The 15,465-nt window shown below is 47.4% G+C and overlaps 1 protein-coding gene across 5 annotated transcripts in view; it reads left to right on the top strand.

Annotated features, from left to right (window-relative positions):
* Positions 1-15,465, top strand: part of IL34 (interleukin 34) — a 77,721-nt gene that overhangs the window by 49,880 nt on the left and 12,376 nt on the right. For 4 of the 5 annotated variants that reach the window (XM_055099285.2, XM_057299987.2, XM_057299988.2 and 1 more), the window contains exon 2: positions 13,697-14,124. In XM_055099285.2, the coding sequence (XP_054955260.1) occupies positions 14,097-14,124 (28 nt within the window). In that variant the 5' untranslated portion in view covers positions 13,697-14,096. Of the gene's footprint in view, positions 1-13,629; positions 14,125-15,465 lie in introns of those variants that run through there. The other variant, XM_055099287.2, reaches the window with a different exon arrangement.

Genomic DNA, 15,465 nt, shown 5'->3' with positions numbered 1-15,465 from the left:
GGTTGGAGCCTTTGTCCCAGCTTGCTGTTTCCAACCAGCAATTTTCTATTGTTAAAATTGGAGTATAACTTACTTAAAATAAAATCCTTACTTAAAATGTGTCTTATCAGGACATATTTTTTTTTTTGAAACAGCGTCTCTGTCACCCATGCTGGGGTGCAGAGGCACAACCATGGCTCACTGCAACCTCGATCTCCTGGGCTCAAGTGATCCTCCCACCTTAGCCTCCTTAGCAGCTGAGACCACAGGTGCATGCCACCATGCCTGGCTAATTTTCGTATTTTTAGTAGAGACAGGGTTTCGCCATGTTGCCCAGGCATGTCTCAAACTCCTGAGCTCAAGTGATCTGTCCTCCTTGGCTTCCCAAAGTGCTGGGATTACAAGTGGCCAGACTGTTTTTTTTTTTTCTTTTAAGACAGGGTCTCACTCTGTTGCTCATGCTGGAGTGCAGTGACACGATCATGGCTCACTGCAGCTTTGACCTCCCAGGCTAAAGCGATCCACCTGCCTCAGCCTCCTGAGTAGCTGGGACCACAGGCGAGCACCACCATGCCTGGCTAATTAAAAAAAATTATTATTATTTTTTTCTCTAGAGACGTGGTCTCCCTATGTTGCCCAGTCTGGTTTCAAACTTCAGACCTCAAATGATCCTCCAACCTCGGCCTCCCAAAGTGCTGGGATTCCAGGTGTGAACCATTGTGCCTGGCCAAAATACACAATCTTAAATGTTCAGTTGGGTGGTATAGTAGTTTCCCAGAGCTTCTGTAAGAAAGTACCATATTTGGTTCCTTAAAGCAACAGAAATGTATTCTGTCATAGATCTGGAGGCTAGAAATTCAAGATCAAGGTGTTGGCAAGCCCATGATCTCTGTGAAGGCTCGAGGGGAGGATCTTTTCCTGTCTCTTCCCAGGTTCTGGTGTACAATTCCTGGTGCTGTGTGGCCTGTGGACCTCACTGCAGTTTCTCAATCATCACGTGGTCTTCTCCCTGAGTCTCTCTCTTTTTTTTTTTTTGAGACAGAGTCTGGCACTGTCGCCCAGGCTGGAGTGTGGTGGCGTGATCTTGGCTCACTGCAACCTCCGCCTCCTGGGTTCAAGCGTTTCTGCTGCCTCAGCCTCCTGAGTAGCTGGAATTATAGGCGTGCACCACCACGCCCAGCTAATTTTTGTATTTTTAGTAGAGACAGGGTTTCACCATGTTGGCCAGGCTAGTCTCAAACACCTGACCTCAAGTCATCTGCCCGCCTCGGCCTCCCAAAATGCTGGGATTACAGGCGTGAGCCACCGTGCCCGGCAATCTCTCTCTTCTTATCAGGACACCAGTCATTGGATTGGGCCTACTAATCTGGTATGATCTCACTCTAATTTGACTAATGATGTATGCAAATACTCTGTTTCCAAACAAGGTCATATTCTGAGATTCCAGGTAAGATATGAACTGGGGGCAGGCGGCACTGTTCAACCCAGTACAGATATGTTTTATTGACAATTATATATACCCATGTGACCACCACTCTAACAAAGAAGAGACAGAACATTTCCAGGCTGGGCGCAGTGGCTCATGCCTGTAATCCCAGCACTTTGCAGGGCCAAGGCAGGCAGATCACCTGAGGTCAGGAGTTCGAGACCAGCCTGACCAACAAGGTGAAACCCCATCTCTACTAAAAATACAAAAATTAGCTGGGTGTGGTGGCACGTGTCTATAATCCCAGGTACTCAGGAGGCTGAGGCAGGAGAATTCCTTGAACCCAGGAGGCGGAGGTTGCAGTGAGCCGAGATCGTGTCACTGAACTCCAGCCTGGGCGACAGAGCGAGATTCCGAATCAAAAAAAAAAAAAAAGAAAGAAAATTTCCAAAGTTCCCTAATGCCCCTTTCCAGTCAGATCCTTACCACCACCAGCCACCTGGGATAGCCACAGTTCTGATACCTATCACCATAGATTAGTTTATTGGCCTGTTCTTGCATTCAAATAGCTGGAATTATGTAGTGTGCACGCTTTTGTGTCGGGTTGCTTTTGCTCAAAATAATGTTTTTGAGATTCATCCATGTTGCTGCACAGATCAGCAGTTTGTTCCTTTTAATTTCAGAGTAATATTCCACTGTCGGATTATGGCACAGTTCATACGTCCAGTCTTCTGTTGGCAGATATTTGGATGGTTTTCAGTTTTAGAAGTGCCTATGATTCATAGTATGAATACAGCAGCAATACGCATTCTTGGTCATTCGTCTTATGGCCATAGAGTTTGATTTTTCTAGGTTAAATTCTAGGAGTGGGATTGCTGGGTCAGAGGCTAGGTATGTGTTTAACTTTGTTAGAATCGCCAGTCTTCCGAAATGACAATCCCAGCTTATACTCTCAAGGGTAACGTGGAGGGCCCCATTACCATGCATCCTGAGAACTCAAACAGTGATTTTCTTGGCGACAGATATTTTCTTTGATCCATAGAGGGGATAATCCCTCTGCAGAGGTTTCCATCACAGAGCTGTCAAGCTAAACACCCTCCAGCTGCTGCAGCCTACCCTGCTCGTTTTTGCTTTGTTTTCTTTTGTCTCCTGCTGCTCTCAGGAAGCACAAAGGCCTGTTGGAGGCCCTTTGTCTACTGTCCCAGTACCAGTGTGGATGCTCCACAGTCTGTTCTTGTATTCTTGAGTCCCCTTGCTAGTCACAGGTCACAGGTTGGAGGTCAGGGGTCAGAGGTCGGAAGCTGGAGTCCTTCAGAACATCAGCAGCTTCCTTGAGCAGGAGCTGTTTCCAGTGTTCAAGGGTCCCATTGACTGGTCCCACGCTGGGTTTCTTTCTTGCCTTCTTTCACAATCAAGTAAGTATTTTGCTCACAGACCTCTATTGATAGTGCAAAAACAACAGCAAAAGGGGAAATGATTCAAATATAAAAGAAAAAGCCTACGTTTTTCCAAAACCCATTTTTTTACTATTAGTAATACGAGTGAGTAATTGTAACAATAGCAAATACCAAGATAGCATGTACTTTATGCCAGCTCATGTTCTAAGTCTTCTGTATATAGAAATCCAGTAAATCCTTACATAGCCCTTTGAGGTCAGAATCTCATATCAAGCCCATTTTACAGATGGGGAGGCTGAGGCAAAAGAGGATCCTCACCTTGCCCAAGGCAAGGTGGAGTCAGAGTTTGAATCCAAAAGGTGTAGCTTCAGGGTCTGTATCTTTTTTTTTTTTTTAATTTTTATTTTTGAGACAGAGTCTCGCTCTGTTGCCCAGGTTGGAGTGCAGTGGCATGATCTCAACTCAATGTAGCCTTCACCTCCCAGGTTCAAGTAATTCTCTTGCCTCAGCCTCCTGAGTAGCTGGGATTACAGGTGTGTGCCACCACGCCCAGCTAATTTTTGTGTTTTTAGTAGAGACAGAGCTTCTCCATATTGAGACTGGTGTCAAACACCTGGCCTCAAGTGATCCCCCTGCCTCAGCCTCCCAAAGTGCTGGGATTACAGGTGTGAGCCACTGCGCCAGGCCCAGGGTCTGTATTTTATACCTGCATGTTTTCCTTTGGTTCATTTACAGTCTAGAAACTTAACCACATTTATTTTAAAAGGAAACTTTGTATCACTAGCATAAATGGAAGATCCACATTGCTTGACATAGATAGTAACTGTAAAAAATGAATACTCTGACCTAGTGTCGTGGCTCATGCCTACAATCCCAGCACTTGGGGAGGCTGAGACCAGGAGCTTGAGACCAGCCTGGACAACATAGCAAACCCTGTCTCTCTCTCACACACACACACACACACACACACACACACACACACACACACACACACACAAAATTAGCTGGGCATGATTGAGTGCACCTGTGGTCCTAGCAGTGTGGGAAGATGCCTTGAGCCCAGGAGTTGGAGGCTGCAGTGAGCCTGATTGTGCCACTGCACTCCATCCTTGGCAACAGAGAGAAACCCTGTCTCAAACAAACAAAACAAAACAAAACAAAAAACAAAACAAAACAGAATGAATATGAATACTCTAATATAACAACATAACATGATTCTAAATAGTACCTATTGCCCCTTCCCTATTTTATTTTTTTTTTGAGACGGGGTTTCGTTCTGTCGCCCAGGCTGGAGTACAGTGGCGTAATCTCGGCTCACTGCAAGTTCCGCCTCCCAGGTTCATGCCATTCTCCTGCCTCAGCCTCCCCAGTAGCTGGGACTACAGGCTAATTTTTTGTATTTTTAGTAGAGACGGGGTTTCACTGTGTTAGCCAGGATGGTCTCAATCTCCTGACCTCGTGATCTGCCTGCCTCGGCCTCTCAAAGTGCTGGGATTACAGGTGTGAGCTGCCGTGCCTGGCCGCCCCTTCCCCATTTTTAATTTTTTCAGTTTATTTTTTCTTTTTGCCTCTAGCTTTGCATGGATGATCCTTCCCCATTTTTTAAAGCAGTTTGTGCTTTTGGTGTCATATATAAGAATCAAATCAAAGTTACCAAGATTTTGTCCTAGAAGTTTTAGGTTTTACAATTAATTCTATGGTCCATGTCAAGTTGATTTCTTTTTATTTACTTATTTATTTTTTGAGATGATTTTCTTGTTTGCCAGGCTGGAATGGTGTGATCTCAGCTCACTGCAACCTCTGCCTCTCGGGTTCAAGTAATTCTCCTGCCTCAGCCTCCCCAGCTGGGATTACAGGCATACACCATCAGGCCCGGCTAATTTTATATTTTTAGTAGAGACGGGGTTTGGCCAGGCAGGTCTCAAACTCCTGACCTCAGATGATCTGCCCCCCTCGACCTCCCAAAATGCTGGGATTACAGGTGTGAGCCACCGCGCCTGGCCAAGTTAATTTCTATACGTGGTATGAGATAAGGGTTGAGTTTAATTTTTTATATACATATATAAGGATGTCAGATAGTTTCCCCAGTGTTGATTGAAGAGACTTCTTTCCTCTGTCTTCTTTGAGTCTGACTTTTTTCAGAGACTGGGAGGTTTGATTCTCATAGTTGCTGCAAGGATAAAAAGATATAATTATTTTGCTATGCTCTATTTAAAGCAATCGGCACATGGTCAGCACTCAGTATATACCAGTTCTCAGATTTTGCTAACTGCTTTTCTGTGGTTTGACATTTAGGTGGTTTCCAGGTTTTTTTGTTTTGTTTTGTTTTGTTTTTTGCTTCACGTGTAAACAGAAGTGCAATGGATATCCCAGGCATTCAGCTTTGTTTTCTTCTTTAAAATTATTTTAGAGTATATTTCTGGGTCTTTCTCCATACTACAAATCAGTGTAAAAAGTGGACCCATGCACTCTGCCAGAAGCCATGGGCTGCTTTTGAATTAGCCCTGCTTCCAACCAGAGGGAGCTCTATGGGAGGTTTAAAAACTGGAATCAGGCTGGGTGCGATGGCTCATGCCTGTAACCCCAGCACTTTGGGAGGCCAAGGTAGGAGGACCACTTGAGCCTGGGAGTTCAAGACCAGCCTGGGCAACTTAGCAAGACCTTGTCTCTACAAAAGAACTGTAAAACTTAGCTAGGCATGGTGGTGCACACCTATAGTCCCAGCAACTTGGGAGACCGAGGCAGAAGGATCACTTGAGCCCAGGAGTTTGAGGCAACAGAGTGAAGATCCTATCAAAAAAAAAAAGAAAAAAGAAAAAAAGAAAAGAACTGGAGTCATCCCCTTCCCTGGGGAAACTTTCCTGCCTTCTGACCCCCCCACTCTCTCCCTGGTCCCCTGGTTGGTGGCTTCTTATCCTCCCAATATCTGCATATGCTTTCCCATGATATTTTATACTTATTTATTATTTTTTTGAGAGAAGGCCTTTCTCTGTCACCTGGGCTGGTCTTTCTGTGTCAGCCACGGCTCACTGCAGCTTGGACCTCCCGGGATCAAGCCTCTTGAGTACCTGGGACTGTGGGTATGCCACCACATCTAGCTAATTTAAAAAAATTATTTGTAGAGATTAGGTCTCTCTGTGTTGCCCAGGCTGGTCTCATACTCCTGGGCTCAAGCGATCCTCTTGCCTCAGCCTCCGAAAATGCTGGAATTACAGGTGTGTGCCACTGCACCAGCCCAGTTTGTTTGTTTTTAAACAAATAAACTGGTTTAAGTAAAAAAAGTGAGTGAATGCAGGGAAATCTATCTCCATGTAGGTAGATCTGGCTCAGGGGTGTTGTGGTAGACACCTGGCTCTTAGTTAGGAAATGCTGACTAAGGCGTCGCCCTGTTTTGGTGATTCTGTTGCTTGTAAAGCTGGCATGGATTTTCATGTTTTATTTCACCTGAGAACACTCCAGCTTGGGAGATGCCCTTGGGATATGGTGTGGCACTGAGCTTTCCAGATGTGCTGACATTGATCACAGATAGGTGGCACCCACCAGAAATGTACAGCCCGGATCCAGGAGTGTATTTGATCAAATTCATTCAGATGTCTTTGGGTCATAATGGGAAAATGAACGTCCAGAACCCAGCCAATCTTGTTTGAGAAGCAGGCATTTGAAAACAAATTACACGGGCCTGGAGACTGTCTGATTTCAGGCAGAGGCCAGAAATAGGAGGAAAGCACAATATTGCATTTATATCAGACATCTTGGCAAAGCTGTTGATCTGCTACTGCCTCTGCTTGCCTCATGGGGAAAGGCTTGATCAGAAAGTGAGATGAATTAGAATATCACATTTAGCAGCCCTCAGTGAATTAATGGATCTAGGCATTAAGTGGCATTGCCTGCCAACATCAGCAAAGAGTGGAGTGCAGTTGTCATGTGCCTTCTGTTGAAAGAACACAGCACCGCTTGTATCGTGACAAAGGGCTTGAGCTTGAGCCTGTTCTCACTGCAAACATGCAGAAAGAGAAGACAGAGGAGGCCAGGCGTGGTGACTCACGCCTCTAATCCCAGCACTTAGGGAGGCCGGGGTCGAGGATTGCTTGAGCCCAGGAGTTTGAGACCAGCTTGAGCAACATAGTGAGACCCTGTCTCTACAAAAACTAAAAATAAAAATTAGCCAGGTGTGGTGGTGCATGCCTGTAGTCCGAGCTACTCGGGAGGCTAAGGTGAGAGGATCACTTGAGCCCAAGAGGTAGAGGCTTCAGTGACCTGTGATTACGCCTCTGCACTCCAGCCTGGGTGACAAAGGGAGACCCTGTCTCCGAAAAAAAAAGACAGAGGAACACGTTGAAGTGGACCATGAATCTGCAATCAGGAAACTCTAGGCTGTAGACCAGGGACACTTGTTAAAAGAAAAACTTTAGAAAGAATAAATTTAATAGTTTACTATCATGATCAAGTATTAGGTAGTGTACATAATTGTATGTGCTAGACTTTGTTTTGTTTTCTTTTGTTTTGCTTTGAGACAGGGTCTCACTCTATCACCCAGGCTGGAGTGCAGTGGTGCCATCGTGGCTCACTGCAGCCTTGGCCTCCTGGGCTCAAGCAATTATCCTGCCTTAGCCTTCTGAGTACCTGGGATTACCGGTGCACACCACCATGCCCGGCTAATTTTGTATTTTTTATTATTGTAGAGACAGCGTCTTGCTATATTACCTTGTGTCAACTGTAATCACAGCACTTTGGGAGGCCGAGGTGGGTGGATCACATGAGGCCAGGAGATCAAGAGCAGCCTGGCCAACAAGATGAAACCCTGTCTCTACTAAAAATACAAAAGTTAGCCGGGTGTGGTGGTGCATGCCTGTAATCCCAGCTACTTGGGACGCTGAGGCAGGAGAATCTCTTGAACCCGGGAGGTGGAGGTTGTAGTGAGCCGAGATCTTGCCACTGCACTCCAGCCTGGGTGACAGAGCAAGACTCCGTCTCAAAAAAAAAAAAAAAAAAAAAAAAGTTAGTTTTTAAATATATATATTTCAATCAATTAAAGTTATTTTTAAGTCAGGCCTTTTGAAGTATAGTTGATGTATGGTAAAGCTCATCCTCTTTAAGCATACAGTTGGATAAATTTCAACAAATAATATACCAACACTTCATTCAGGATTTAAAGCATTTCTTTCACCTCCCAAAATTCCCTTGTGCCCCTTCTCAGTCAATCCCCTTCCCCACTCCCCATTTTGGGATATCACTGATATAATTTCTGTCCCTGGAGTTTTGCTTTTTCCAGAAAAGGCTGAATGTACATACAGGGTATATAGGTGTATACTCCTAGGTATATACTCTAGAGAATTGAAAGTGTTGCCTGGGCGTGGTGGCTCACACCTGTAATCCCAGCACGTTGGGAGGCCGAGGCAGGCAGATCACTTGAGGTCAGAAATTTGAGACCAGCCTGGCCAACATGGTGAAATCCTGTCTCTACTAAACATACAAAAAAATCAGCCAGAAGTGGTGGTGCACGCCTGTAATCATAGCTGCTTGGGAGGCTAAGCAGGGGAATCACTTGGACCTGGGAGGCAGAGGTTGCAGTGAGCTGAGATCACACCACTGTACTCAAGCTTGGGCAACAGAGCGAGACTCCATCTCAAAACAACAACAACAACAAGAAAATGTTATGCCTACACAAAAACTTGCACATGGATTTTCATAGCCATATTATTCATAATGGCCAAAAGGTGGAAACAGCCCAAAAGTTCACCAACCAAGGGCACTGTATACTTAAAGAAGGTGAGCTTCACTGTCCATCAATTACACCTCAATAAGCCTGACTTTAAAGTAACTTCAATGGATTGAAATACATAAATTAAAAAAAATTCTTTCCCTCCCTCCCTCCCTCCCTCCCTCCCTCCCTCCCTCCCTCCCTCCCTCCCTCCCTCCCTCCCTCCCTCCCTTCCTCCCTTCCTCCCTTCCTCCCTTCCTCCCCGCCTTTCTTTCTTTTCTTTTTTTTTTTTTACTTTTTGAGATGGAATCTCACTCTGTTGCCAAGGCTGGAGTGCAGTGGCATGATCATGGCCTGTTGCTGCCTCCACCTCCCCAGATTCAAGTGATCTTCCCACCTCAGCCTCCCTAGCAGCTGGGAGTACAGGTGCATGCCTCCTTGTCCGGCTAATTTTTGTATTTTTTGTAGACACAGGGTTTTGCTGTGTTGCCCAGGCTGGTCTTGAACTCCTGGGCTCAAGCAATCCACCCCCCGCAACCTCCCAAAGTGTTGGAATTATAGGCATGAGCCACTGCGCCTGGCCAAAATTAATAATTTCAAAATGATACTAAAAATCCTCATTAGTTATTTTGGAGGAAGCCAGAAAACAATACAATCTGAAATGGACAAAGAAAATGTGGGATATTCATGCAAGGGAGCATTATTTGACAATAAAAAGAGTAAAGTACGGATACATGCTGTGTCTTAGTTTACCTGGCCTTCCATAAAAAAATACCATAGACCGGGTGGCTTAAACAACAGAAATCTGTTTTGTCACCGTTCTCTGGGCTGGAACTTTGAGATCAGGGCACCAGCATGATTGATTTCCGGTGAGGGCTCTTCCCTTGGGTTGCAGATGGCCACCTTCTCACTATGTACTCACATGACCAGTTCTTTGTGTGAGTATGGGAAGAGACAGAGAGAGAGAAAGAGACAGAGAGAGTGAGCGTACTCTGATGTCTTTTTTTTTTTTTTTTTTTTGAGACGGAGTGTCACTCTGTTACCCAGGCTGGAGTGCAGTGGCATGATCTCGGCTCACTGCAAACTTTGCCCTCTGAGTTCAAGCGATTCTCCTGCCTCAACCTCCTGAGTAGCTGGGATTACAGGCACCTGCCACTGCGCCCGCCTAATTTTTATATTTTCAGTGGAGACGGGGTTTCACCATGTTGGTCAGGCTTGTCTTGAACTCCTTACCTTGTGATCCGCCTGCCTTGGCCTCCCAAAGTGCTGGGATTACAGGCGTGAGCCACTGAGCCCGGCCTGATTTCTTTTCTTATAAAGGCATTATCCCACCATAAGGACCCCATCCTTGTGACCTCATCCAAGCCTAATTATCTCCCAAGGCCTCATCTCCAGGAACCACCACATTAGGGGTTACAACTTCAACACATGTATTTTGGAGAGACACAAACATTCAGTTCATAACATGCTACAAAATGAATGAACCCTGAAAACATGCTAAGCGAAAGAAGCCAGACATGAAAGGTCCAGTATTGCATAATCAATCCCATTTATATGAAATGTACAGAATAGGCAAATCCATAGAGACGGAAAGAATATTAGTGGTTGCCAGGGGCTGGGAGGAAGAGGGAATAGGGGGTGACTGCTAATGAGTTCAGAGTTTATTTTGGGGGTGATGAAAATGTTCTGTAATTAAATAATGGTGACTGCTGCACAACTTAGTACACTAAAAACCCACAAAGTTGTACACTTTATTATTTATTATTATTTTTATTTATTTATTTGTTTTTGAGACGGAGTCTCACTCTGTCACCCAGGCGGGAGTGCAGTGGGACTACCTCGGCTCACTGCAACCTCTGCCCCCCGGGTTCAAGTGATTCTCCTGCCTCAGCCTCCTGAGTAGCTGGGATTACAGGTGCGCACCACCACGCCTGGCTAATCTTTTGTATGTTTAGTAGAGATAGGGTTTTGCCATATTGGCCAGGCTGGTCTCGAATTCCTGACCTCAGGTGATCCACCTGCCTTGGCCTCCCAAACTGCAGGGATGACAGGAGTGAGCCACTGCACCTGGCTGTTGCACACTTTATTTATTTATTTTGAGACAGGGTCTTGCTTTGTCACCCATGCTGGAGTGCAGTGGCGTGATCATGGTTCACTGCAGCCTTGACCTCCCTGGCTCAAGTGATCCTCCCATCTCAGCCTCCCAAGTAGCTGGGACCACAGGCCCATGCCACTACACCCACCTAATTAAAAAAATTTTTGTTGGCAGATAGGGGTTCTCACTATGTTGCCCAGGCTGGTCTCAAAGCCCTGGGCTGAAGCGATCCCCCAGCCTTGGCCTCCCAAAGTGCTGGGATTACAAGTGTGAGCCATCACACGCAGCCTGTACACTTTAAAATGGTAAATTTTATGGCATGCAAATTATATATTGATTTTTAAAAAGAAAGAAAAAAGACTTAAGATGCACATCAGAGATTTAAAAAATAACCAGGGAAAATTGAACATGGATTCTATATGAAATCATATTAAAGAGTTATTAATTTGAGGGTTGTGTGATGATAATATTATGATTATATATTTTAAAAATCCCTACATACTGGTGAAATGGCATGTTTGAGATTTGCTTTAAAATATTCCTGGAAAAAAAAATTGGGGGATGAGTGAAGCTGGAATGACAGAAGAGTGATCATTTTTTTCTTTTGTTTTGAGACAGAATCTCGCTCTGTTGCCCCGACTGGAGGGCAGTGGAGCAATCTTGGCTCACTGCAACCTCCGCTTCCTGGGTTGCAGTGATTCTCCTGCCTCAGCCTCCTGAGTAGCTGGGATTACAGGCATGCACCACCACACCTGGCTAATTTTTGTATTTTTAGTAGAGACAGGGTTTCACCATGTTGGCCAGGCTGGTCTCAAAGTCCTGACCTTTTATGGACAACTCTGTGGAAATAACTTTTTTGTTTTTCTATTGGTATTTGAAGTTGTTAGTTTTTTCCCCTTCTCCTTGGAGTTTATTCTGCCTCAACTGATTCACCCGCCTCGGCCTCCCAAAGTGCTGGGATTACAGGTGTGAGACACTGCACCCAGCCAGATTGACAATTTTTGAATCTGAGTAACTGCTATATGAGGGTCTGTTATACTATTCTACCTCATTTCAGTTTGTTTAGACAACTTCCATTATAAAGGAATGAATTTTTTGGGTAGATGGAAATGTTTTGTATCTTGATTATTATAGTAATTACACAGCTCTATAAATGTGCTAAAAATTTTTAGAAATGTATACTGAAAAGGGTAAAATGTAGTATATGTAAATTAGCCCTCAATAAACCTGAAAAAAATCCCCAAACTAATGACAACTAAATGTTCTATATACGTTAGTGTTTGTAGTGATGCTGTAACAGCAGGGGAATTGCCAGGGTGAGGAGGAGGGGGAGGGGGAGGAGGGAGGAGGAAGGAAAAGGAGGAGGGAGGAGGAAAGAGGAGGAAGGAAGAGAAGGAAGTAGGAAGAGGAAGGAGGTGGAAGAGGAGGGAGGAGAAGGAGGAGGAGGGAGGAGGAAGGAGGAAGAGGAGGAGGAAGGAGGAAGAGGAGGAGGAAGGAGGAAGAGGAGGAGGAAGGAGGAGGAGGAAGAAAGAGGAAAAGGAAGGAGGGAGGAGGAAGGAGGAAGAGAAAGAGGGAGTAGGAGGAAGAGGAGGAGGAGGAAGGAGGAAGAGAAGGAAGGAGAAAGGAAGAGGGAAGAGTAGGAAGGAGGAGGGGGAAAGAGGAGGAAGAAGAGGAAGGAGGAAGGAGGAAGAAGAGGAAGGAGGAGGAGGAAGAGAAGGAGGAAGAGGAAGGAGGAAAAGGAGGAAGGACAAGGAAAAGAGCAGCAGCAGGCAGCGACTGGGGCTGAGATTCAGGGTGACTGCATAAGGGATTAACTTGAACAACCCATGTTCTCTCTATAAGGTCCTGCCTGCCTGCTGGGCACCTCTTAGGGTAAGGGCCAACATTCTTTGGTGACACCATGGATCACACAATGAAGAAGATGCCCAAGTCATACCTGCTCTCCCCCGATGGTGTCACTCTGTAGCCATTTTCCCCCACCAGAGGGGAGACAGGGAGGAGGCGAGGGGATGGAAGAGAACTAAATCAGAGACGGAATTCCAGACTGATCTGCAGAGCAGACACAATGGTCCAGACCTTGCAGAGTCCAGAGGGGCAGATGGGAGGACCACGCACACACGCTGAGCCCTGTGTGGGTGTCGAATTTTGGGAGCAGCCACCAGCCCACAGGATTTGAATTCCTGTCACACTTCTTACAAGCTGTATGACCTTGGACAAGTGTCTTAACCTTTCTGGGCCTCAGTTTCCTCATTGATAAACTGAGATTTTGCTTTTCCATGAGATTGTTGTGAGAGATTCAATGAATGTAAAGACCTTAGTCCTGGCCGGGTGCGGTGGCTCACGCCTGTAATCCCAGCACTTTGGGAGGCCAAGACAGCAGATCACTTGAGTCCAGGAGTTTGAGACCAGCCTGGCCAACATGGTGAAACCCCATCTCTACTAAAAATACAAAAATTAGCCAGGCATGGTGGTGCACATCTGTAATCCCAGCTACTTGGGAGGCTGAAGCAGGAGAATTGCTTGAACCCGGGAGGTGGAGGCTGCAGTGAGCCAAAATCACGCCACTGCACTCCAGCCTGGATGACAGAGTCTGAGACTCCGTCTCAAAAAAAATTTTTTTTTCTTAATTTTTTTTTTATTAATAGAACTGAGGTCTTACTATGCTGACCAGGCTGGTCTCGAACTCCTGGGCTCACGCAATCCTCCCACCTTGGCCTCCCAAAGTGCTGGGATTACAGGCATGAGCCATTGCGTCCGGCTTGTTTTCGGAGTGGGAGCTCATCTGCTTTTTTAACCTGTCCTTTAGCCTGAGTCATTCATGGACTCTACCATGGCTCTCGATGTGTGAACTCAAACCACCTGTTCATTCCTTGGTCCTGTTTTTGTTCAGGCCCCAGGCTGCCAGCTGGTGTCATCATAACTCACTCATGGGCCAGGGCCGTTCGGACATCCTGAAGTCATTTCTCACGTGAGCCGTGTCCAGCTGCCAGGGCCGGGTGGTCCTGTGCAGGCCGTGGGTGCGGTGTGCACTGTGGCTGATGGCTGAGTGGCAGCGCTGCTCTTACATAATCAGTTTCTCTCCTCCTTTCTCTTCCTAGAGCCAGATTTCACACTGAGCAGCTGCAGTCGGAGAAATCAGAGAAAGCGTCACCCAGCCCCAGATTCCGAGGGGCCTGCCAGGGACTCTCTCCTCCTGCTCCTTGGAAAGGAAGACCCCGAAAGACCCCCAAGCCACCGGCTCAGACCTGCTTCTGGGCTGCCATGGGACTCGCAGCCACTGCCCCCCGGCTGTCCTCCACGCTGCCGGGCAGATAAGGGCAGCTGCTGCCCTTGGGGCACCTGCTCGCTCCCACAGCCCAGCCACTCCTCCAGGGCCAGCCCTTCCCTGACTCAGTGACCACCTCTGCTGCCCCGAGGCCATGTAGGCCGTGCTTAGGCCTCTGTGGACACACTGCTGGGGACGGCGCCTGAGCTCTCAGGGGGACGAGGAACACCACCATGCCCCGGGGCTTCACCTGGCTGCGCTGTGAGTACTGGGGGGTCCCTAGGGACCTGCATTGGGAGGCCTTGGCCTAGATCCAGGATCTGCCGTAACCATAGCAACCAGGGCATTCTTGCTGGTGAGAAGTTGCGATGCTTCCCAGCCGGACTGCAGACACCCTCTGAGATTCCCACGGCCACCGTCTGCCCTGTCTGCCACTGACTTCAGGCTCTGACGGGCAAGCTGGGTGGGCAGTTCTGGCTGGGCGGGCATGGTCCTCAGGGTGGTCTTAGGTCGGGGCAGGCACTGGGGGTAGGTGGCAGCATCTCACTTTTCCAGGCTTGTGGGTGCTGGGGAGCCCCGGGCGGGCAGCAGCGGCCCAGTCCTGGGTATGGCCGGTGGAGAGGGGCAGGGACTGGTGAAAGTGTCTAGGGACCCAAGACCCACGGCAGAAGAGCAGCCAGGTGCCTGGAGAAGGCAGCCTGTTCCTCTCCAACCCTCCCTCCATAACAGAACAGAATTAAAAAGCAGAAAGATAACACTGTTGGTAAAAAGAAAAATAAGTTGAAATGAGGACAGAAAGGAAAAAAAGGATCTGGAAGCCTCTTATGCCTGCTGGCTGGGAGGCCAGACCAAGATCCCCTCAGTCTCCAAGATTCAGTTCAATTGACTCAAATTCAACACATTTTTCTGGTGCCTCTCACGTGCCCACTGCAGAGTCACTGCCATGACAACAAGGACCTTGCTGTCTCATGCCTCTGTCTCCAACGCCTGGCACAGGGTTGGGTGCTCAGGAACTGTTTGAGGTTCGGGGTATGAGCCTGCGAGGGATTGAAAGAAGAGTTGGGTCCACCCTGGCCCTTGTGGAAATAGACAACAAAGGGTTGGGACATTAAGGATGGGTGGAAGGACCCAGCTGGACCCAGTGTTCTGGAAACCCCTAGGTCATGAGAAGCAGGGGTGCAGCATGGGGGAGGGGCTACTGGAAATGGTCTAGAAGGTGGGGTGGTGTTCACACAGGTAGACCTGGGGTCGTGAGGCCCATGTTCCAGGAAGAGGGGCCAGTGTGAGCAAAGGTTCGGCGGTGGGATGGTGAGGCCAGGCTGGGAGCTGGTTTGGACCCGGCTGGCTGAGGCCTTGAGAACCAAGCAAAGTGTGCCTCCCTCCCCATAGCAGGCAGCCCTGGAGGATTTGAGAGCCCGGCGGGGGTGGAATCGTGATTGGGAGTTCCTCTGCTCTTGAAGATCAGTCTGGTGGTGTTTGTAGGAGTTACTGCTGTCACCGTCTGTGCAGGAGGGAATGAGGGTCATTCTGGAGGTGGAGGTGCGAATGAAAGGCAAGGGATGCTGGGCTGGTGGCTCACGCCTGTGATCCCAGCACTGTGGG

Source organism: Pan paniscus, chromosome 18 (genome assembly GCF_029289425.2).
Source record: "Pan paniscus chromosome 18, NHGRI_mPanPan1-v2.0_pri, whole genome shotgun sequence".
Lineage (NCBI taxonomy): Eukaryota > Metazoa > Chordata > Mammalia > Primates > Hominidae > Pan > Pan paniscus.
Note: the sequence above shows the minus strand (reverse complement) of the source record. Positions and strands in the feature narration are given on the sequence as shown.